General features: G+C 55.6%; 1 protein-coding gene across 1 annotated transcript in view; it reads right to left on the minus strand.

Annotated features, from left to right (window-relative positions):
* The window catches only part of mus81 (MUS81 structure-specific endonuclease subunit), a 124,336-nt gene that overhangs the window by 31,066 nt on the left and 68,421 nt on the right, over nt 1–24,849 (minus strand). The window contains exons 3-4 of the mRNA XM_085976182.1: nt 2,907–3,036; nt 2,065–2,234 (exon numbers count right to left, since the gene is read on the minus strand). Of these exons, the coding sequence (XP_085832308.1) occupies nt 2,065–2,234; nt 2,907–3,036 (300 nt within the window). The remainder of the gene's footprint in view (nt 1–2,064; nt 2,235–2,906; nt 3,037–24,849) is intronic.

Consider the following 24,849-nt stretch of genomic DNA (forward strand, 5'->3'; position numbering starts at 1 on the left):
GAACGATCCAGTTTACAGATGTGGAGGAGTGCGACCGCTTCCCCCTAATTTAACCCTTTCAGCACCGTAGGTCGACTGGGAAACCTCACGGATCCCGGTCACCGCAGTGCACACCCCACGGAGCTCCGGGGGAGCACACAGCACCCCTTCAGAAGAAAACAAAACACTCTCCCTTCCTCCTCTCCCGACGACGTCGGGGCCTTCCTGCCCCACGTTCCCGCACGCACTGTCTACCCTCGGACAGCTCGGTCAGGCGTGAGCCAGGACAAGGGGTCTGGTGGTAGCGGCATCACGACCGAGGACTGTCCTGCAATCACACGAACACGCATATTTTAGCAGCGGTTACTGGAATAGCTGATTTCCCCTCTCCTCCTTCCTAGCACCCCCCCACTCCCACCTTCCCAGCCCAAGGGCACCGAGAGCAATTACCATCGCCGAATCCCCCACCAACAACATCCTGGGGGTCACCATTGACCAGAAACTTAACTGGACCAGCCACATACATACTGTGGCAACAAGAGCAGGTCAGAGGCTGGGTATTCTGCGACGAGTGTCTCACCTCCTGACTCCCCAAAGCCTTTCCACCATCTACAAGGCACAAGTCAGGAGTGTGATGGAATACTCTTCACTTGCCTGGGTGAGTGCAGCTCCAACAACACTCAAGAAGCTCGACACCATCCAGGACAAAGCAGCCCGCTTGATTGGCACCCCATCCACCACCTTAAACATTCACTGCCTCCACCACCGGCGCACCGTGGCTGCAGTGTGTACCATCTACAAGATGCACTGCAGCAACTCGCCAAGGCTTCTTCGGCAGCACCTCCCAAACCCGCGACCTCTTCCACCTAGAAGGACAAGGGCAGCAAGCGCACGGGAACACCACCACCTCCGAGTTCCCCTCCAAGTCACACACGCCATCCTGACTTGGAAATGTATCGGCCGTTCCTTCATCGTCGCTGGGCCAAAATCCTGGAACTCCCTCCCTAACAGCACTGTGGGAGCACCTTCACCACACGGACTGCAGTGGTTCAAGAAGGCGGCTCACCACCACCTTCTCGAGGGCAATTAGGGATGGGCAATAAATGCTGGGCCTTGCCAGCGACGCCCACATCCCAGGAACGAATAAAAAAAGAATCGCCACTGTCCGGCAGACTCAGCACAGCCTGAACGAGCAACCTGTGCGCTCCCCGATGTGTACAGCTTGCCACCATAATTCAAGGCACTTTTTTGGCTGCTGACTGATTTGGAGGTGGCATCACACTCTCGCAGGCAAATGCGGCAGCCCATTGCGCAGAGCAAGATCCCAACCTCAGCAAACAAGATAACTGACCAGCCAATCAATACCATTGGATGAGGCATAAATATTGGCTCAAGGACACCGGGGAGATCTCCCCTGCTCTTCTTCCAATAGTGGCCGTGGGATCTTTTATCTGCCCGAGAGACCAGACGGGGTCTCGGTTTAACGTCTCATCTGAAAGACGGCACCTTCGACAGTGCGGCGCTCCCTCAGTACCGCACCTCCGACAATGCGGCGCTCCCTCAGTTCTGTCCCTCCGACAGTGCGGCGCTCCCTCAGTTCTGTCCCTCCGACAGTGCGGCGCTCCCTCAGTACTGCCCCTCCGACAGTGCGGCGCTCCCTCAGTACTGCCCCTCCGACAGTGCGGCGCTCCCTCAGTACCGCCCCTCCGACAGTGCGGCGCTCCCTCAGTACCGCCCCTCCGACAGTGCGGCGCTCCCTCAGTACCGCCCCTCCGACAGTGCGGCGCTCCCTCAGTACCGCCCCTCCGACAGTGCGGCGCTCCCTCAGTACTGCCCCTCCGACAGTGCGGCGCTCCCTCAGTACCGCCCGTCCGACAGTGCGGCGCTCCCTCAGTACCGCCCCTCCGACAGTGCGGCGCTCCCTCAGTACCGCCCGTCCGACAGTGCGGCGCTCCCTCAGTACCGCCCCTCCGACAGTGCGGCGCTCCCTCAGTACGGCCCCTCCGACAGTGCGGCGCTCCCTCAGTACTGTGGGTGCTGAGCTTAGCTCTGCCTGCCCTCCTTGCTGGGACCGTTAGCACTTACTGAAGAGGAAGGTCTCAGTCCTGCAGCGTCCTCTTCCTCCGACATGCTCTCTGCCGCCCAGCAGCTTGTCGCCTTCGCTGGTGAACCCGTGCTTGCTTTCTTCCTGTGCTCGGCCTGGGCTGGGTTTATAGGAAATGGTTCGCAGGTGTAATGAATGGGGGCATCCAGACCTAGAGAGACAAGCGGAGCGGAGGTGTGCATTGAGACGACGGCACCAGCAAAACAATGGCCTTGGCCGAGCGTACATTTCAGATGCTGCACGGGAATAATGCCAGTCCCACTTCCTGGTATTTCGGGAGAGGTGGGCCTCTCGGCTCCTCTTCCCCACCCCACCCTCGCTCCGTCTCGAGAGGGTGCCATCATGGCTGTGCCGACGGCGGGCTCAGCTGGCTGCTTGGAGGAGTTCCAGAATGGCCCAGTCACCGCGTGGCTACTGATCGACCCTCCCTCTCTTCCCGCGAAGCAGTGCCAGGCTTCTACCCTGTGCCCTGCCACCTCAGGATCTCTGACACCTGCCCATCTCGCACTCCCCACGCACGCAGACAGACAGACGCACGCACAGACACACACACGCAGACACACAGACACACGCACAGACACTATCTCACTCCAAACACACACTCCACCATACGCACAATCCCTCACTCCACCACACACACCCTCACTCTCTTCCGCACGCACCCTCTCTCCCACACAGCCACTCACTCTCTCGAAGAAACACACTCACGACATCTCGCCCACACACGCTCCGCCTCTCTCTCTCGCTCTCCCCTCCCTTTCAACTCCGCCCCCCGGTCGCCAGTTAAAACGACACTCCGAGTGACAGCAGCTGGATGACGTACCGTGCTCAGCGTAGTATTCAGACAACCTCTCATCCAGCCGATTACAAATCCCATCGCCAAAGCCGTACAGAATTTTTGCTTCTCTCCCATTGCGCAAAGGCAGCGGGTACATGGTCAGGGAGCGAATGGCCTGAAACACAGGAGGAGCGGATCAGTATTTAAACCAGCACAATCCTTCAGGGTTACAGGGCCAGTGTGTGTGTGAAAAAGGACAGGATCAGGCTGGGCTGTGATGTCCCCCATGTCTTCAGCTGGCTGAGAGTTAGTAACTCCACTCAGACCGGAAGGCACCCAGTCCAATCCCGCTCACTCCCCACACCCTTTAATGTCCCACCCAGTCTAATCCCACTCTCCCGCTCACTCCCAGCACCCTTTAATATCCCACCTAGTCCAATCCCGCTCACTCCCCGCACCCTTCAATATCCCACCCAGTCTAATCCCACTCTCCCCCTCACTCCCCGCATCCTTTAATATCCCACCCAGTCCAATCCCACTCTCCCCCTCACTCCCCGCACCCTTTAATGTCCCACCCAGTCTAATCCCACTCTCCCGCTCACTCCCCGCACCCTTTAATATCCCACCCAGTCTAATCCCACTCTCCCGCTCACTCCGCGCACCCTTTAATTTCCCACCCAGTCTAATCCCACTCTCCCGCTCACTCCCCGCACCCTTTAATATCCCACCCAGTCTAATCACTCTCCCCCTCACTCCCCGCACCCTTTAATATGCCACCCAGTCCAATCCCACACTCCCGCTCACTCCCTGTACCCTTTAATATCCCACCCAGTCTAATCCCACTTTCCCCCCTCACTCCCTATATCCTTTAATATCCCACCCAGTCTAATCCCACTCTCCCGCTCACTCCCCGCACCCTTTAATATCCCACCCAGTCTAATCCCACTCTCCCGTTCACTCCCCGCACCCTTTAATATCCCACCCAATCTAATCCCACTCTCCCGCTCACTCCCTATACCCTTTAATATCGCACCCAGTCTAATCCCACTCTCCCGTTCACTCCCCGCACCCTTTAATATCCCACCCAATCTAATCCCACTCTCCCGCTCACTCCCTATACCCTTTAATATCGCACCCAGTCTAATCCCACTCTCCCGCTCACTCCGCGCACCCTTTAATGTCCCACCCAGTCTAATCCCACTCTCCCGCTCACTCCACGCACCCTTGAATATCCCACCCAGTCTAATCCCACTCTCCCCCTCACTCCCCGTACCCTTTAATATCCCACCCAGTCTAATCCCACTCTCCCGCTGATTCCCCGTACCCTTCAATATCCCACCCAGTCTAATCCCAATCTCCCACTCACTCCCAGCACCCTTTAATATCCCACCCAGTCTAATCCCACTCTCCCCCTCACTCCCCCCATCCTTTAATATCCCACCCAGTCTAATCCCACTCTCCCACTCACTCCTCGCACCCTTTAATATGCCACCCAGTCCAATCCCACACTCCCGCTCACTCCCCGTACCCTTTAATATCCCACCCAGTCTAATCCCACTTTCCCCCCTCACTCCCTATATCCTTTAATATCCCACCCAGTCTAATCCCACTCTCCCGTTCACTCCCCGTACCCTTTAATATCCCACCAAATCTAATCCCACTCTCCCGCTCACTCCCTATACCCTTTAATATCCCACCCAGTCTAATCCCACTCTCCCGTTCACTCCCCGTACCCTTTAACATCCCACCCAATCTAATCCCACTCTCCCCCCTCACTCCCCATACCCTTTAATATCCCACCGTGTCAAATCCCACTCTCCCCCCTCACTCCCCATACCCTTTAATATCCCACCCAGTCTAATCCCGCTCACTCCCCGCACCATTTAATATCCCACCCAGTCTAATCCCACTCTCCCCCTCACTCCCCGTACCCTTTAATATCCCACCCAGTCTAATCCCACTCCCCGCACCCTTGAATATCACACCCAGTCTAATCCCACTCTCCCCCTCACTCCCCGTACCCTTTAATATCCCACCCAGTCTAATCCCACTCTCCCGCTGATTCCCCGTACCCTTCAATATCCCACCCAGTCTAATCCCAATCTCCCACTCACTCCCAGCACCCTTTAATATCCCACCAAGTCTAATCCCACTCTCCCCCTCACTCCCCCCATCCTTTAATATGCCACCCAGTCTAATCCCACTCTCCCACTCACTCCTCGCACCCTTTAATATCCCACCCAGTCTAATCCCACTCTCCCCCTCACTCCCCGCACCCTTTAATATCCCGCCCAGTGTAATCCCACTCTCCCCCTCACCCTTTAATATCCCGCCCAGTCTAATCCCACTCTCCCCCTCACTCCCCGTACCCTTTAATATCCCACCCAGTCTAATCCCACTCTCCCCCTCACTCCCCGCACCCTTTATTACCCCACCCAGTCTAATCCCACTCTCCCACTCACTCCCAGCACCCTTTACTATCCCACCCAGTCTAATCCCACTCTCCCGCTCACTCCCCGTACCCTTTAATATCCCACCCAGTCTAATCCCACTCTCCCCCTCACTCCCCACACCCTTTAATATCCCACCCAGTCTAATCCCACTCTCCCCCTCACTCCCCGTACCCTTTAATATCCCACCCAGTCTAATCCCACTCTCCCGCTCACTCCCCGTACCCTTTAATATCCCACCCAGTCTAATCCCACTCTCCCACTCACTCCCCGTACCCTTCAATATCCCACCCAGTCTAATCCCACTCTCCCGCTCACTCCCCGCACCCTTTAATATACCACCCAATCTAATCCCACTCTCCCGCTCACTCCCCGCACCCTTTAATATCCCACCCAGTCTAATCCCACTCTCCCGCTCACTCCCCCGCACCCTTTAATATCCCACGCAGTCTAATCTCAGTCTCCCGCTCACTCCCCGTACCCTTTAATATCCCACCCAGTCTAATCCCACTCTCCCCCTCACTCCCCGCACCCTTTAATATCCCACCCAGTCTAATCCCACTCTCCCCCTCACTCCCCCGCACCCTTTAATATCCCACGCAGTCTAATCTCAGTCTCCCGCTCACTCCCCGCACCCTTTAATATCCCACCCAGTCTAATCCCACTCTCCCCCTCACTCCCCGCACCCTTTAATATCCCACCCAGTCTAATCCCACACTCCCGCTCACTCCCCGTGCCCCTTAATATCCCACCCAGTCTAATCCCACTCTCGCCCTCACTCCCCGCACCCTTTAATATCCCACCTAGTCTAATCTCACTCTCCCGCTCACTCCCCGCACCCTTTAATATCCCACCCAGTCTAATCCCACTCTCCCCCACACTCCCCGTACCCCTTAATATCCCACCCAGTCTAATCCCACTCTCCCGCTCACTTTAATATCACACCCAGTCTAATCCCACTCTCCCCCTCACTCCCCGCACCCTTTAATATCCCACCCAGTCTAATCCCACTTTCCGCCTCACTCCCCGTACCCTTTAATATCCCACCCAGTCTACTCCCACTCTCCCGCTCACTCCCCGCACCCTTTAATATCCCACCCAGTCTAATCCCACTTTCCCCCCTCACTCCCTATACCCTTTAATATCCCACCCAGTCTAATCCCACTCTCCCGTTCACTCCCCGTACCCTTTAATATCCCACCCAATCTAATCCCACTCTCCCGCTCACTCCCTATACCCTTTAATATCCCACCCAGTCTAATCCCACTCTCCCGTTCACTCCCCGTACCCTTTAATATCCCACCCAATCTAATCCCACTCACTCCCCGCACCCTTTAATATCCCACCCAGTCAAATCCCACTCTCCCCGCTCACTCCCCATACCCTTTAATATCCCACCCAGTCTAATCCCGCTCACTCCCCGCACCATTTAATATCCCACCCAGTCTAATCCCACTCTCCCCCTCACTCTCCGCACCCTTTAATATCCCACCCAGTCGAATCCCACTCTCCCCCTCACTTTTAATATCCCACCCAGTCTAATCCCACTCTCCCGCTCACTCCCCGCACCCTTGAATATCACACCCAGTCTAATCCCACTCTCCCCCTTACTCCCCGTACCCTTTAATATCCCACCCAGTCTAATCCCACTCTCCCGCTGATTCCCCGTACCCTTTAATATCCCACCCCGTCTAATCCCACTCTCCCACTCACTCCCCGCACCCTTTAATATCCCACCCAGTCTAATCCCACTCTCCCCCTCACTCCCCGTACCCTTTAATATCCCACCCAGTCTAATCCCACTCTCCCCCTCACTCCCCGTACCCTTTAATATCCCACCCAGTCTACTCCCACTCTCCCCCTCACCCTTTAATATCCCACCCAGTCTAATCCCACTCTCCCGCTCACTCCCCGCACCCTTTAATATCCCACCCAGTCTAATCCCACTCTCCCACTCACTCCCCGTACCCTTTAATATCCCGCCCAGTCTAATCCCACTCTCCCCCTCACTCCCCGCACCCTTTAATATCCCACCCAGTCTAATCCCACACTCCCCCTCACTCCCCGTACCCTTTAATATCCCGCCCAGTCTAATCCCACTCTCCCCCTCACTCCCCGTACCCTTTAATATCCCACCCAGTCTAATCCCACTCTCCCACTCACTCCCCGTACCCTTGAATATCCCACCCAGTCTAATCCCACTCTCCCCCTCACTCCCCGCACCCTTTATTATCCCACCCAGTCTAATCCCACTCTCCCACTCACTCCCAGCACCCTTTACTATCCCACCCAGTCTAATCCCACTCTCCCGCTCACTCCCCGTACCCTTTAATATCCCACCCAGTCTAATCCCACTCTCCCCCTCACTCCCCGCACCCTTTAATATCCCACCCAGTCTAATCGCACTCTCCCCCTCACTCCCCGTACCCTTCAATATCCCACCCAGTCTAATCCCAATCTCCCACTCACTCCCAGCACCCTTTAATATCCAACCCAGTCTAATCCCACTCTCCCACTCACTCCCGGTACCCTTTAATATCCCACCCAGTCTAATCCCACTCTCCCGTTCACTCCCCGTACCCTTTAATATCCCACCCAATCTAATCCCACTCTCCCGCTCACTCCCTATACCCTTTAATATCCCACCCAGTCTAATCCCACTCTCCCGTTCACTCCCCGTACCCTTTAATATCCCACCCAATCTAATCCCACTCACTCCCCGCACCCTTTAATATCCCACCCAGTCAAATCCCACTCTCCCCGCTCACTCCCCATACCCTTTAATATCCCACCCAGTCTAATCCCGCTCACTCCCCGCACCATTTAATATCCCACCCAGTCTAATCCCACTCTCCCCCTCACTCTCCGCACCCTTTAATATCCCACCCAGTCGAATCCCACTCTCCCCCTCACTTTTAATATCCCACCCAGTCTAATCCCACTCTCCCGCTCACTCCCCGCACCCTTGAATATCACACCCAGTCTAATCCCACTCTCCCCCTTACTCCCCGTACCCTTTAATATCCCACCCAGTCTAATCCCACTCTCCCGCTGATTCCCCGTACCCTTTAATATCCCACCCCGTCTAATCCCACTCTCCCACTCACTCCCCGCACCCTTTAATATCCCACCCAGTCTAATCCCACTCTCCCCCTCACTCCCCGTACCCTTTAATATCCCACCCAGTCTAATCCCACTCTCCCCCTCACTCCCCGTACCCTTTAATATCCCACCCAGTCTACTCCCACTCTCCCCCTCACCCTTTAATATCCCACCCAGTCTAATCCCACTCTCCCGCTCACTCCCCGCACCCTTTAATATCCCACCCAGTCTAATCCCACTCTCCCACTCACTCCCCGTACCCTTTAATATCCCGCCCAGTCTAATCCCACTCTCCCCCTCACTCCCCGCACCCTTTAATATCCCACCCAGTCTAATCCCACACTCCCCCTCACTCCCCGTACCCTTTAATATCCCGCCCAGTCTAATCCCACTCTCCCCCTCACTCCCCGTACCCTTTAATATCCCACCCAGTCTAATCCCACTCTCCCACTCACTCCCCGTACCCTTGAATATCCCACCCAGTCTAATCCCACTCTCCCCCTCACTCCCCGCACCCTTTATTATCCCACCCAGTCTAATCCCACTCTCCCACTCACTCCCAGCACCCTTTACTATCCCACCCAGTCTAATCCCACTCTCCCGCTCACTCCCCGTACCCTTTAATATCCCACCCAGTCTAATCCCACTCTCCCCCTCACTCCCCGCACCCTTTAATATCCCACCCAGTCTAATCGCACTCTCCCCCTCACTCCCCGTACCCTTCAATATCCCACCCAGTCTAATCCCAATCTCCCACTCACTCCCAGCACCCTTTAATATCCAACCCAGTCTAATCCCACTCTCCCACTCACTCCCGGTACCCTTTAATATCCCACCCAGTCTAATCCCACTCTCCCGTTCACTCCCCGTACCCTTTAATATCCCACCCAGTCTAATCCCACTCTCCTGCTCACTCCCCATACCCTTTAATATCCCACCCAGTCTAATCCCACTCTCCCGCTCACTCCCCGCACCCTTTAATATCCCACCCAGTCGAATCCCACTCTCCCCCTCACTCCCCGCACCCTTTAATATCCCACCCAGTCTAATCCCACTCTCCCCCTCACTCCCCGCACCCTTTAATATCCCACCCAGTCTAATCCCACTCTCCCGCTCACTCCCCGTACCCTTTAATATCCCACCCAGTCTAATCCCACTCTCCCACTCACTCCCCGCACCCTTTAATATCCCACCCAGTCTACTCCCACTCTCCCGCTCACTCCCCGTACCCTTTAATATGCCACCCAGTCCAATCCCACACTCCCGCTCGCTCCCCGTACCCTTTAATATCCCACCCAGTCTAATCCCACTTTCCCCCCTCACTCCCTAAATCCTTTAATATCCCACCCAGTCCAATCCCACTCTCCCGTTCACTCCCCGTACCCTTTAATATCCCACCCAATCTAATCCCACTCTCCCGCTCACTCCCCGCACCCTTTAATATCCCACCCAGTCAAATCCCACTCTCCCCCCTCACTCCCCATACCCTTTAATATCCCACCCAGTCGAATCCCACTCTCCCCCTCACTTTTAATATCCCACCCAGTCTAATCCCACTCTCCCACTCACTCCCCGCACCCTTGAATATCACACCCAGTCTAATCCCACTCTCCCCCTCACTCCCCGTACCCTTTAATATCCCACCCAGTCTAATCCCACTCTCCCGCTGATTCCCCGTACCCTTCAATATCCCACCCAGTCTAATCCCAATCTCCCACTCACTCCCAGCACCCTTTACTGTCCCACCCAGTCTAATCCCACTCTCCCCCTCACTACCCCCATCCTTTAATATCCCACCCAGTCTAATCCCACTCTCCCACTCACTCCCCGCACCCTTTAATATCCCACCCAGTCTAATCCCACTCTCCCGCTCACTCCCCGCACCATTTAATATCCCAGCCAGTCTAATCCCACTCTCCCCCCTCACTCCCTGCACCCTTTAATATCCGACCCAGTCTAATCCCACTCTCCCGCTCACTCCCCGCACCCTTTAATATCCCACCCAGTCTAATCCCACTCTCCCCCTCACTCCACGCACCCTTTAATATCCCACCCAGTCTAATCCCACTCTCCCGCTCACTCCCCGCACCCTTTAATATCCCACCCAGTCTAATCCCACTCTCCCCCTCACTCCCCGCACCCTTTAATATCCCACCCAGTCTAATCCCACTCTCCCACTCACTCCCCGTACCCTTTAATATCCCGCCCAGTCTAATCCCACTCTCCCCCTCACTCCCCGCACCCTTTAATATCCCACCCAGTCTAATCCCACACTCCCCTTCACTCCCCGTACCCTTTAATATACCGCCCAGTCTAATCCCACTCTCCCCCTCACTCCCCGTACCCTTTGATATCCCACTCAGTCTAATCCCACTCTCCCCCTCACTCCCCTTACCCTTTAATATCCCACCCAGTCGAATCCCACTCTCCCCCTCACTCCCCATACCCTTTGATATCCCGCCCAGTCTAATCCCACTCTCCCCCTCACTCCCCGTACCCTTTGATATCCCACCCAGTCTAATCCCACTCTCCCCCTCACTCCCCGTACCCTTTAATATCCCACCCAGTCGAATCCCACTCTCCCCCTCACTCCCCGCACCCTTTAATATCCCGCCCAGTCTAATCCCACTCTCCCGCTCACTCCCCGTACCCTTAACTATCCCACCCAGTCTAATCCCACTCTCCCCCGCACTCCCCGTACCCTTTAATAACCCACCCAGTCTAATCCCACTCTCCCACTCACTCCGCGCACCCTTGAATATCCCACCCAGTCTAATCCCACTCTCCCCCTCACTCCCCGCACCCTTTATTATCCCACCCAGTCTAATCCCACTCTCCCACTCACTCCCAGCACCCTTTACTATCCCACCCAGTCTAATCCCACTCTCCCGCTCACTCCCCGTACCCTTTAATATCCCAACCAGTCTAATCCCACTCTCCCCCTCACTCCCCGCACCCTTTAATATCCCACCCAGTCTAATCCCACTCTCCCCCTCACTCCCCGTACCCTTCAATATCCCACCCAGTCTAATCCCAATCTCCCACTCACTCCCAGCACCCTTTAATATCCAACCCAGTCTAATCCCAATCTCCCACTCACTCCCGGTACCCTTTAATATCCCACCCAGTCTAATCCCACTCTCCCGTTCACTCCCCGTACCCTTTAATATCCCACTCAGTCTAATCCCAATCTCCCACTCACTCCCCGCACCCTTTAGTATCCCACCCAGTCTAATCCCACTCTCCCCCTCACTCCCCATACCCTTTGATATCCCGCCCAGTCTAATCCCACTCTCCCCCTCACTCCCCGTACCCTTTGATATCCCACCCAGTCTAATCCCACTCTCCCCCTCACTCCCCGTACCCTTTAATATCCCACCCAGTCGAATCCCACTCTCCCACTCACTCCGCGCACCCTTGAATATCCCACCCAGTCTAATCCCACTCTCCCCCTCACTCCCCGCACCCTTTATTATCCCACCCAGTCTAATCCCACTCTCCCACTCACTCCCAGCACCCTTTACTATCCCACCCAGTCTAATCCCACTCTCCCGCTCACTCCCCGTACCCTTTAATATCCCACCCAGTCTAATCCCACTCTCCCCCTCACTCCCCGCACCCTTTAATATCCCACCCAGTCTAATCGCACTCTCCCCCCTCACTCCCCGTAACCTTCAATATCCCACCCAGTCTAATCCCAATCTCCCACTCACTCCCAGCACCCTTTAATATCCAACCCAGTCTAATCCCACTCTCCCACTCACTCCCAGCACCCTTTACCATCCCACCCAGTCTAATCCCACTCTCCCGCTCACTCCCCGTACCCTTTAATATCCCACCCAGTCTAATCCCACTCTCCCCCTCACTCCCCGCACCCTTTAATATCCCACCCAGTCTAATCGCACTCTCCCCCTCACTCCCCGTACCCTTCAATATCCCACCCAGTCTAATCCCAATCTCCCACTCACTCCCAGCACCCTTTAATATCCAACCCAGTCTAATCCCAATCTCCCACTCACTCCCGGTACCCTTTAATATCCCACCCAGTCTAATCCCACTCTCCCGTTCACTCCCCGTACCCTTTAATATCCCACCCAGTCTAATCCCACTCTCCTGCTCACTCCCCATACCCTTTAATATCCCACCCAGTCTAATCCCACTCTCCCGCTCACTCCCCGCACCCTTTAATATCCCACCCAGTCTAATCCCACTCTCCCCCTCACTCCCCGCACCCTTTAATATCCCACCCAGTCTAATCCCACTCTCCCCCTCACTCCCCGCACCCTTTAATATCCCACCCAGTCTAATCCCACTCTCCCGCTCACTCCCCGTACCCTTTAATATCCCACCCAGTCTAATCCCACTCTCCCACTCACTCCCCGCACCCTTTAATATCCCACCCAGTCTACTCCCACTCTCCCGCTCACTCCCCGTACCCTTTAATATGCCACCCAGTCCAATCCCACACTCCCGCTCGCTCCCCGTACCCTTTAATATCCCACCCAGTCTAATCCCACTTTCCCCCCTCACTCCCTAAATCCTTTAATATCCCACCCAGTCCAATCCCACTCTCCCGTTCACTCCCCGTACCCTTTAATATCCCACCCAATCTAATCCCACTCTCCCGCTCACTCCCCGCACCCTTTAATATCCCACCCAGTCAAATCCCACTCTCCCCCCTCACTCCCCATACCCTTTAATATCCCACCCAGTCGAATCCCACTCTCCCCCTCACTTTTAATATCCCACCCAGTCTAATCCCACTCTCCCACTCACTCCCCGCACCCTTGAATATCACACCCAGTCTAATCCCACTCTCCCCCTCACTCCCCGTACCCTTTAATATCCCACCCAGTCTAATCCCACTCTCCCGCTGATTCCCCGTACCCTTCAATATCCCACCCAGTCTAATCCCAATCTCCCACTCACTCCCAGCACCCTTTACTGTCCCACCCAGTCTAATCCCACTCTCCCCCTCACTACCCCCATCCTTTAATATCCCACCCAGTCTAATCCCACTCTCCCACTCACTCCCCGCACCCTTTAATATCCCACCCAGTCTAATCCCACTCTCCCGCTCACTCCCCGCACCATTTAATATCCCAGCCAGTCTAATCCCACTCTCCCCCTCACTCCCTGCACCCTTTAATATCCGACCCAGTCTAATCCCACTCTCCCGCTCACTCCCCGCACCCTTTAATATCCCACCCAGTCTAATCCCACTCTCCCCCTCACTCCACGCACCCTTTAATATCCCACCCAGTCTAATCCCACTCTCCCGCTCACTCCCCGCACCCTTTAATATCCCGCCCAGTCTAATCCCACTCTCCCCCTCACTCCCCGCACCCTTTAATATCCCATCCAGTCTAATCCCACACTCCCCTTCACTCCCCGTACCCTTTAATATACCGCCCAGTCTAATCCCACTCTCCCCCTCACTCCCCGTACCCTTTAATATCCCACCCAGTCGAATCCCACTCTCCCCCTCACTCCCCATACCCTTTGATATCCCGCCCAGTCTAATCCCACTCTCCCCCTCACTCCCCGTACCCTTTGATATCCCACCCAGTCTAATCCCACTCTCCCCCTCACTCCCCGTACCCTTTAATATCCCACCCAGTCGAATCCCACTCTCCCCCTCACTCCCCGCACCCTTTAATATCCCGCCCAGTCTAATCCCACTCTCCCGCTCACTCCCCGTACCCTTTACTATCCCACCCAGTCTAATCCCACTCTCCCCCGCACTCCCCGTACCCTTTAATAACCCACCCAGTCTAATCCCACTCTCCCACTCACTCCGCGCACCCTTGAATATCCCACCCAGTCTAATCCCACTCTCCCCCTCACTCCCCGCACCCTTTATTATCCCACCCAGTCTAATCCCACTCTCCCACTCACTCCCAGCACCCTTTACTATCCCACCCAGTCTAATCCCACTCTCCCGCTCACTCCCCGTACCCTTTAATATCCCAACCAGTCTAATCCCACTCTCCCCCTCACTCCCCGCACCCTTTAATATCCCACCCAGTCTAATCCCACTCTCCCCCTCACTCCCCGTACCCTTCAATATCCCACCCAGTCTAATCCCAATCTCCCACTCACTCCCAGCACCCTTTAATATCCAACCCAGTCTAATCCCACTCTCCCGCTCACTCCCCGCACCCTTTAATATCCGACCCAGTCTAATCCCACTCTCCCGCTCACTCCCCGCACCCTTTAATATCCCACCCAGTCTAATCCCACTCTCCCCCTCACTCCACGCACCCTTTAATATCCCACCCAGTCTAATCCCACTCTCCCGCTCACTCCCCGCACCCTTTAATATCCCACCCAGTCTAATCCCACTCTCCCCCTCACTCCACGCACCCTTTAATATCCCACCCAGTCTAATCCCACTCTCCCGCTCACTCCCCGCACCCTTTAATATCCCACCCAGTCTAATCCCACTCTCCCCCTCACTCCCCGCACCCTTTAATATCCCACCCAGTCTAATCCCACTCTCCCACTCACTCCCCGTACCCTTTAATATCCCGCCCAGTCTAATCCCACTCTCCCCCTCACTCCCCGCACCCTTTAATATCCCACCCAGTCTAATCCCACTCTCCCACTCACTCCCCGTACCCTTTAATATACCGCCCAGTCTAATCCCACTCTCCCGCTCACTCCCCGCACCCTTTAATATCCCACCCAGTCGAATCCCACTCTCCCCCTCACTCCCCATACCCTTTGATATCCCGCCCAGTCTAATCCCACTCTCCCCCTCACTCCCCGTACCCTTTGATATCCCACCCAGTCTAATCCCACTCTCCCCCTCACTCCCCGTACCCTTTAATATCCCACCCAGTCGAATCCCACTCTCCCCCTCACTCCCCGCACCCTTTAATATCCCGCCCAGTCTAATCCCACTCTCCCGCTCACTCCCCGTACCCTTTACTATCCCACCCAGTCTAATCCCACTCTCCCCCGCACTCCCCGTACCCTTTAATAACCCACCCAGTCTAATCCCACTCTCCCACTCACTCCGCGCACCCTTGAATATCCCACCCAGTCTAATCCCACTCTCCCCCTCACTCCCCGCACCCTTTATTATCCCACCCAGTCTAATCCCACTCTCCCACTCACTCCCAGCACCCTTTACTATCCCACCCAGTCTAATCCCACTCTCCCGCTCACTCCCCGTACCCTTTAATATCCCAACCAGTCTAATCCCACTCTCCCCCTCACTCCCCGCACCCTTTAATATCCCACCCAGTCTAATCCCACTCTCCCCCTCACTCCCCGTACCCTTCAATATCCCACCCAGTCTAATCCCAATCTCCCACTCACTCCCAGCACCCTTTAATATCCAACCCAGTCTAATCCCAATCTCCCACTCACTCCCGGTACCCTTTAATATCCCACCCAGTCTAATCCCACTCTCCCGTTCACTCCCCGTACCCTTTAATATCCCACTCAGTCTAATCCCAATCTCCCACTCACTCCCCGCACCCTTTAGTATCCCACCCAGTCTAATCCCACTCTCCCCCTCACTCCCCATACCCTTTGATATCCCGCCCAGTCTAATCCCACTCTCCCCCTCACTCCCCGTACCCTTTGATATCCCACCGAGTCTAATCCCACTCTCCCCCTCACTCCCCGTACCCTTTAATATCCCACCCAGTCGAATCCCACTCTCCCACTCACTCCCCCGCACCCTTTAATATCCCACCCAGTCTAATCCCACTCTCCCCCTCACTCCCCGCACCCTTTAATATCCCACCCAGTCTAATCCCACTCTCCCCCTCACTCCCCGCACCCTTGAATATCCCACCCAGTCTAATCCCACTCTCCCCCTCACTCCCCGCACCCTTTATTATCCCACCCAGTCTAATCCCACTCTCCCACTCACTCCCAGCACCCTTTACTATCCCACCCAGTCTAATCCCACTCTCCCCGCTCACTCCCCGTACCCTTTAATATCCCACCCAGTCTAATCCCACTCTCCCCCTCACTCCCCGCACCCTTTAATATCCCACCCAGTCTAATCGCACTCTCCCCCTCACTCCCCGTACCCTTCAATATCCCACCCAGTCTAATCCAATCTCCCACTCACTCCCAGCACCCTTTAATATCCAACCCAGTCTAATCCCAATCTCCCACTCACTCCCGGTACCCTTTAATATCCCACCCAATCTAATCCCACTCTCCCGTTCACTCCCCGTACCCTTTAATATCCCACCCAGTCTAATCCCACTCTCCTGCTCACTCCCCATACCCTTTAATATCCCACCCAGTCTAATCCCACTCTCCCGCTCACTCCCCGCACCCTTTAATATCCCACCCAGTCTAATCCCACTCTCCCCCTCACTCCCCGCACCCTTTAATATCCCACCCAGTCTAATCCCACTCTCCCCCTCACACCTTTAATATCCCACCCAGTCTAATCCCACTCTCCCGCTCACTCCCCGTACCCTTTAATATCCCACCCAGTCTAATCCCACTCTCCCACTCACTCCCCCGCACCCTTTAATATCCCACCCAGTCTACTCCCACTCTCCCGCTCACTCCCTGTACCCTTTAATATGCCACCCAGTCCAATCCCACACTCCCGCTCGCTCCCCGTACCCTTTAATATCCCACCCAGTCTAATCCCACTTTCCCCCCCTCACTCCCTAAATCCTTTAATATCCCACCCAGTCCAATCCCACTCTCCCGTTCACTCCCCGTACCCTTTAATATCCCACCCAATCTAATCCCACTCTCCCGCTCACTCCCCGCACCCTTTAATATCCCACCCAGTCAAATCCCACTCTCCCCCCTCACTCCCCATACCCTTTAATATCCCACCCAGTCGAATCCCACTCTCCCCCCTCACTTTTAATATCCCACCCAGTCTAATCCCACTCTCCCACTCACTCCCCGCACCCTTGAATATCACACCCAGTCTAATCCCACTCTCCCCCTCACTCCCCGTACCCTTTAATATCCCACCCAGTCTAATCCACTCTCCCGCTGATTCCCCGTACCCTTCAATATCCCACCCAGTCTAATCCCAATCTCCCACTCACTCCCAGCACCCTTTACTGTCCCACCCAGTCTAATCCCACTCTCCCCCTCACTACCCCCATCCTTTAATATCCCACCCAGTCTAATCCCACTCTCCCACTCACTCCCCGCACCCTTTAATATCCCACCCAGTCTAATCCCACTCTCCCGCTCACTCCCCCGCACCATTTAATATCCCAGCCAGTCTAATCCCACTCTCCCCCTCACTCCCTGCACCCTTTAATATCCGACCCAGTCTAATCCCACTCTCCCGCTCACTCCCCGCACCCTTTAATATCCCACCCAGTCTAATCCCACTCTCCCCCTCACTCCACGCACCCTTTAATATCCCACCCAGTCTAATCCCACTCCTCGCTCACTTCCCCGCACCCTTTAATATCCCGCCCAGTCTAATCCCACTCTCCCCCTCACTCCCCGCACCCTTTAATATCCCACCCAGTCTAATCCCACACTCCCCTTCACTCCCCGTACCCTTTAATATACCGCCCAGTCTAATCCCACTCTCCCCCTCACTCCCCGTACCCTTTAATATCCCACCCAGTCGAATCCCACTCTCCCCCTCACTCCCCATACCCTTTTGATATCCCGCCCAGTCTAATCCCACTCTCCCCCTCACTCCCCGTACCCTTTGATATCCCACCCAGTCTAATCCCACTCTCCCCCCTCACTCCCCGTACCCTTTAATATCCCACCCAGTCGAATCCCACTCTCCCCCTCACTCCCCGCACCCTTTAATATCCCGCCCAGTCTAATCCCACTCTCCCGCTCACTCCCCGTACCCTTTACTATCCCACCCAGTCTAATCCCACTCTCCCCCGCACTCCCCGTACCCTTTAATAACCACCCAGTCTAATCCCACTCTCCCACTCACTCCGCGCACCCTTGAATATCCCACCCAGTCTAATCCCACTCTCCCCCTCACTCCCCGCACCCTTTATTATCCCACCCAGTCTAATCCACTCTCCCACTCACTCCCAGCACCCTTTACTATCCCACCCAGTCTAATCCCACTCTCCCGCTCACATCCCCGTACCCTTTAATATCCCAACCAGTCTAATCCCACTCTCCCCCTCACTCCCCGCACCCTTTAATATCCCACCCAGTCTAATCCCACTCTCCCCCTCACTCCCCGTACCCTTCAATATCCCACCCAGTCTAATCCCAATCTCCCACTCACTCCCAGCACCCTTTAATATCCAACCCAGTCTAATCCCACTCTCCCGCTCACTCCCCGCACCCTTTAATATCCGACCCAGTCTAATCCCACTCTCCCGCTCACTCCCCGCACCCTTTAATATCCCACCCAGTCTAATCCCCACTCTCCCCCTCACTCCACGCACCCTTTAATATCCCACCCAGTCTAATCCCACTCTCCCGCTCACTCCCCGCACCCTTTAATATCCCACCCAGTCTAATCCCACTCTCCCCCCTCACTCCACGCACCCTTTAATATCCCACCCAGTCTAATCCCACTCTCCCGCTCACTCCCCGCACCCTTTAATACCACCCAGTCTAATCCCACTCTCCCCCTCACTCCCCGCACCCTTTAATATCCCACCCAGTCTAATCCCACTCTCCCACTCACTCCCCGTACCCTTTAATATCCCGCCCAGTCTAATCCCACTCTCCCCCTCACTCCCCGCACCCTTTAATATCCCACCCAGTCTAATCCCACTCTCCCACTCACTCCCCGTACCCTTTAATATACCGCCCAGTCTAATCCCACTCTCCCGCTCACTCCCCGCACCCTTTAATATCCCACCCAGTCGAATCCCACTCTCCCCCTCACTCCCCATACCCTTTGATATCCCGCCCAGTCTAATCCCACTCTCCCCCTCACTCCCCGTACCCTTTGATATCCCACCCAGTCTAATCCCACTCTCCCCCTCACTCCCCGTACCCTTTAATATCCCACCCAGTCGAATCCCACTCTCCCCCTCACTCCCCGCACCCTTTAATATCCCGCCCAGTCTAATCCCACTCTCCCGCTCACTCCCCGTACCCTTTACTATCCCACCCAGTCTAATCCCACTCTCCCCCGCACTCCCCGTACCCTTTAATAACCCACCCAGTCTAATCCCACTCTCCCACTCACTCCGCGCACCCTTGAATATCCCACCCAGTCTAATCCCACTCTCCCCCTCACTCCCCGCACCCTTTATTATCCCACCCAGTCTAATCCCACTCTCCCACTCACTCCCAGCACCCTTTACTATCCCACCCAGTCTAATCCCACTCTCCCGCTCACTCCCCGTACCCTTTAATATCCCAACCAGTCTAATCCCACTCTCCCCCTCACTCCCCGCACCCTTTAATATCCCACCCAGTCTAATCCCACTCTCCCCCTCACTCCCCGTACCCTTCAATATCCCACCCAGTCTAATCCCAATCTCCCACTCACTCCCAGCACCCTTTAATATCCAACCCAGTCTAATCCCAATCTCCCACTCACTCCCGGTACCCTTTAATATCCCACCCAGTCTAATCCCACTCTCCCGTTCACTCCCCGTACCCTTTAATATCCCACTCAGTCTAATCCCAATCTCCCACTCACTCCCCGCACCCTTTAGTATCCCACCCAGTCTAATCCCACTCTCCCCCTCACTCCCCATACCCTTTGATATCCCGCCCAGTCTAATCCCACTCTCCCCCTCACTCCCCGTACCCTTTGATATCCCACCGAGTCTAATCCCACTCTCCCCCTCACTCCCCGTACCCTTTAATATCCCACCCAGTCGAATCCCACTCTCCCACTCACTCCCCGCACCCTTTAATATCCCACCCAGTCTAATCCCACTCTCCCCCTCACTCCCCGCACCCTTTAATATCCCACCCAGTCTAATCCCACTCTCCCCCTCACTCCCCGCACCCTTGAATATCCCACCCAGTCTAATCCCACTCTCCCCCTCACTCCCCGCACCCTTTATTATCCCACCCAGTCTAATCCCACTCTCCCACTCACTCCCAGCACCCTTTACTATCCCACCCAGTCTAATCCCACTCTCCCGCTCACTCCCCGTACCCTTTAATATCCCACCCAGTCTAATCCCACTCTCCCCCTCACTCCCCGCACCCTTTAATATCCCACCCAGTCTAATCGCACTCTCCCCCTCACTCCCCGTACCCTTCAATATCCCACCCAGTCTAATCCCAATCTCCCACTCACTCCCAGCACCCTTTAATATCCAACCCAGTCTAATCCCAATCTCCCACTCACTCCCGGTACCCTTTAATATCCCACCCAATCTAATCCCACTCTCCCGTTCACTCCCCGTACCCTTTAATATCCCACCCAGTCTAATCCCACTCTCCTGCTCACTCCCCATACCCTTTAATATCCCACCCAGTCTAATCCCACTCTCCCGCTCACTCCCCGCACCCTTTAATATCCCACCCAGTCTAATCCCACTCTCCCCCTCACTCCCCGCACCCTTTAATATCCCACCCAGTCTAATCCCACTCTCCCCCTCACCCTTTAATATCCCACCCAGTCTAATCCCACTCTCCCGCTCACTCCCCGTACCCTTTAATATCCCACCCAGTCTAATCCCACTCTCCCACTCACTCCCCGCACCCTTTAATATCCCACCCAGTCTACTCCCACTCTCCCGCTCACTCCCTGTACCCTTTAATATGCCACCCAGTCCAATCCCACACTCCCGCTCGCTCCCCGTACCCTTTAATATCCCACCCAGTCTAATCCCACTTTCCCCCCTCACTCCCTAAATCCTTTAATATCCCACCCAGTCCAATCCCACTCTCCCGTTCACTCCCCGTACCCTTTAATATCCCACCCAATCTAATCCCACTCTCCCGCTCACTCCCCGCACCCTTTAATATCCCACCCAGTCAAATCCCACTCTCCCCCCTCACTCCCCATACCCTTTAATATCCCACCCAGTCGAATCCCACTCTCCCCCTCACTTTTAATATCCCACCCAGTCTAATCCCACTCTCCCACTCACTCCCCGCACCCTTGAATATCACACCCAGTCTAATCCCACTCTCCCCCTCACTCCCCGTACCCTTTAATATCCCACCCAGTCTAATCCCACTCTCCCGCTGATTCCCCGTACCCTTCAATATCCCACCCAGTCTAATCCCAATCTCCCACTCACTCCCAGCACCCTTTACTGTCCCACCCAGTCTAATCCCACTCTCCCCCTCACTACCCCCATCCTTTAATATCCCACCCAGTCTAATCCCACTCTCCCACTCACTCCCCGCACCCTTTAATATCCCACCCAGTCTAATCCCACTCTCCCGCTCACTCCCCGCACCATTTAATATCCCAGCCAGTCTAATCCCACTCTCCCGCTCACTCCCCGCACCATTTAATATCCCACCCAGTCTAATCCCACTCTCCCCGCTCACTCCCCGCACCCTTTAATATCCCACCCAGTCTAATCCCACTCTCCCGCTCACTCCCCGCACCATTTAATATCCCACCCAGTCTAATCCCACTCTCCCGCTCACTACCCCCATCCTTTAATATCCCACCCAGTCTAATCCCACTCTCCCACTCACTCCCCGCACCCTTTAATATCCCACCCAGTCTAATCCCACTCTCCCGCTCACTCCCCGCACCATTTAATATCCCACCCAGTCTAATCCCACTCTCCCGCTCACTCCCCGCACCATATAATATCCCACCCAGTCTAATCCCACTCTCCCGCTCACTCCCCGCACCCTTTAATATCCCACCCAGTCTAATCCCACTCTCCCCCTCACTCCACGCACCCTTTAATATCCCACCCAGTCTAATCCCACTCTCCCGCTCACTCCCCGCACCCTTTAATATCCCACCCAGTCTAATCCCACTCTCCCCCTCACTCCCCGCACCCTTTAATATCCCACCCAGTCGAATCCCACTCTCCCACTCACTCCCCGTACCCTTTAATATCCCGCCCAGTCTAATCCCACTCTCCCCCTCACTCCCCGCACCCTTTAATATCCCACCCAGTCTAATCCCACACTCCCCTTCACTCCCCGTACCCTTTAATATACCGCCCAGTCTAATCCCACTCTCCCCCTCACTCCCCGTACCCTTTGATATCCCACCCAGTCTAATCCCACTCTCCCCCTCACTCCCCGTACCCTTTAATATCCCACCCAGTCGAATCCCACTCTCCCCCTCACTCCCCGCACCCTTTAATATCCCGCCCAGTCTAATCCCACTCTCCCGCTCACTCCCCGTACCCTTTACTATCCCACCCAGTCTAATCCCACTCTCCCCCTCACTCCCCGCACCCTGCAGTATCCCACACAGTCTAATCCCACTCTCCCCCTCACTCCCCGCACCCTTTAATATCCCACTCAGTCTAATCCCAATCTCCCACTCACTCCCCGCACCCTTTAGTATCCCATCCAGTCTAATCCCACTCTCCCCCTCACTCCCCATACCCTTTGATATCCCGCCCAGTCTAATCCCACTCTCCCCCTCACTCCCCGTACCCTTTGATATCCCACCCAGTCGAATCCCACTCTCCCCCTCACTCCCCGCACCCTTTAATATCCCGCCCAGTCTAATCCCACTCTCCCGCTCACTCCCCGTACCCTTTACTATCCCACCCAGTCTAATCCCACTCTCCCCCGCACTCCCCGTACCCTTTAATAACCCACCCAGTCTAATCCCACTCTCCCACTCACTCCGCGCACCCTTGAATATCCCACCCAGTCTAATCCCACTCTCCCCCTCACTCCCCGTACCCTTCAATATCCCACCCAGTCTAATCCCAATCTCCCACTCACTCCCAGCACCCTTTAATATCCAACCCAGTCTAATCCCAATCTCCCACTCACTCCCGGTACCCTTTAATATCCCAACCCAGTCTAATCCCACTCTCCCCGTTCACTCCCCGTACCCTTTAATATCCCACTCAGTCTAATCCCAATCTCCCACTCACTCCCCGCACCCTTTAGTATCCCACCCAGTCTAATCCCACTCTCCCCCTCACTCCCCGTACCCTTTGATATCCAACCCAGTCTAATCCCACTCTCCCCCTCACTCCCCGTACCCTTTAATATCCCACCCAGTCGAATCCCACTCTCCCACTCACTCCGCGCACCCTTGAATATCCCACCCAGTCTAATCCCACTCTCCCCCTCACTCCCCCGCACCCTTTATTATCCCCACCCAGTCTAATCCCACTCTCCCACTCACTCCCAGCACCCTTTACTATCCCACCCAGTCTAATCCCACTCCTCCCGCTCACTCCCCGTACCCTTTAATATCCCACCCAGTCTAATCCCACTCTCCCCCTCCACTCCCCGCACCCTTTAATATCCCACCCAGTCTAATCGCACTCGCCCCCTCACTCCCCGTACCCTTCAATATCCCACCCAGTCTAATCCCAATCTCCCACTCACTCCCAGCACCCTTTAATATCCACACCCAGTCTAATCCCAATCTCCCACTCACTTCCCGGTACCCTTTAATATCCCACCCAGTCTAATCCCACTCTCACCGTTCACTCCCAGTACCCTTTAATATCCCACCCAGTCTAATCCCACTCTCCTGCACACTCCCCATAACCTTTAATATCCCACCCAGTCTAATCCCACTCTCCCGCTCACTACTCCCCGCACCCTTTAATATCCACCCAGTCTAATCCCACTCTCCCCCTCACTCCCCGCACCCCTTTAATATCCCACCCAGTCTAATACCACTCTCCCCGCTCACTCCCCGTACCCTTGAATATCCCACCCAGTCTAATCCCACTCTCCCACTCACTCCCTGCACCCTTCAATCTCCCACCCAGTCTAATCCCACTCTCCCCCCACTCCCCGTACGCCTTTAATATTCCACCCAGTCTAATCCCACTCTCCCCCTCACTCCCCGTACCCTTTAATATCCCATCCCAGTCTAATCCCACACTCCCCCCTCACTCCCCGCACCCTTTAATATCCCACCCAGTCTAATCCCACTCTCCCCCTCACTCCCCATACCCTTTAATATCCAACCCAGTCTAATCCCACTCTCCCCACTCACTCCCAGCACCCTTTACTATCCCACCCAGTCTAATCCCACTCTCCCCGCTCACATCCCGCACCCTGCAGTATCCACCCAGTCTAATCCCACTCTCCCCCTCACTCCCCGCACCCCTTTAATATCCCACTCAGTCTAATCCCAATCTCCCACTCACTCCCCGCACCCCTTTAGTATCCCACCCAGTCTAATCCCTCTCCCCCTCACTCCCCATACCCTTTAATATCCCACCCAGTCTAATCCCACTCTCCCCCTCACTCCCTGCACCTTTAATATCCCGCCCAGTCTAATCCCACTCTCCCGCTCACTCCCCCGTACCCTTTACTATCCCACCCAGTCTAATCCCACTCTCCCCCCTCACTCCCCGTACCCTTTAATATCCCACCCAGTCTAATCCCACTCT

The sequence above is a fragment of the Somniosus microcephalus genome, unplaced genomic scaffold, assembly GCF_052327205.1.
Source record: "Somniosus microcephalus isolate GS21.2 unplaced genomic scaffold, FLI_Smic_1.0 unresolved_chr2, whole genome shotgun sequence".
In the NCBI taxonomy this organism is placed as follows: Eukaryota; Metazoa; Chordata; class Chondrichthyes; order Squaliformes; family Somniosidae; genus Somniosus; species Somniosus microcephalus.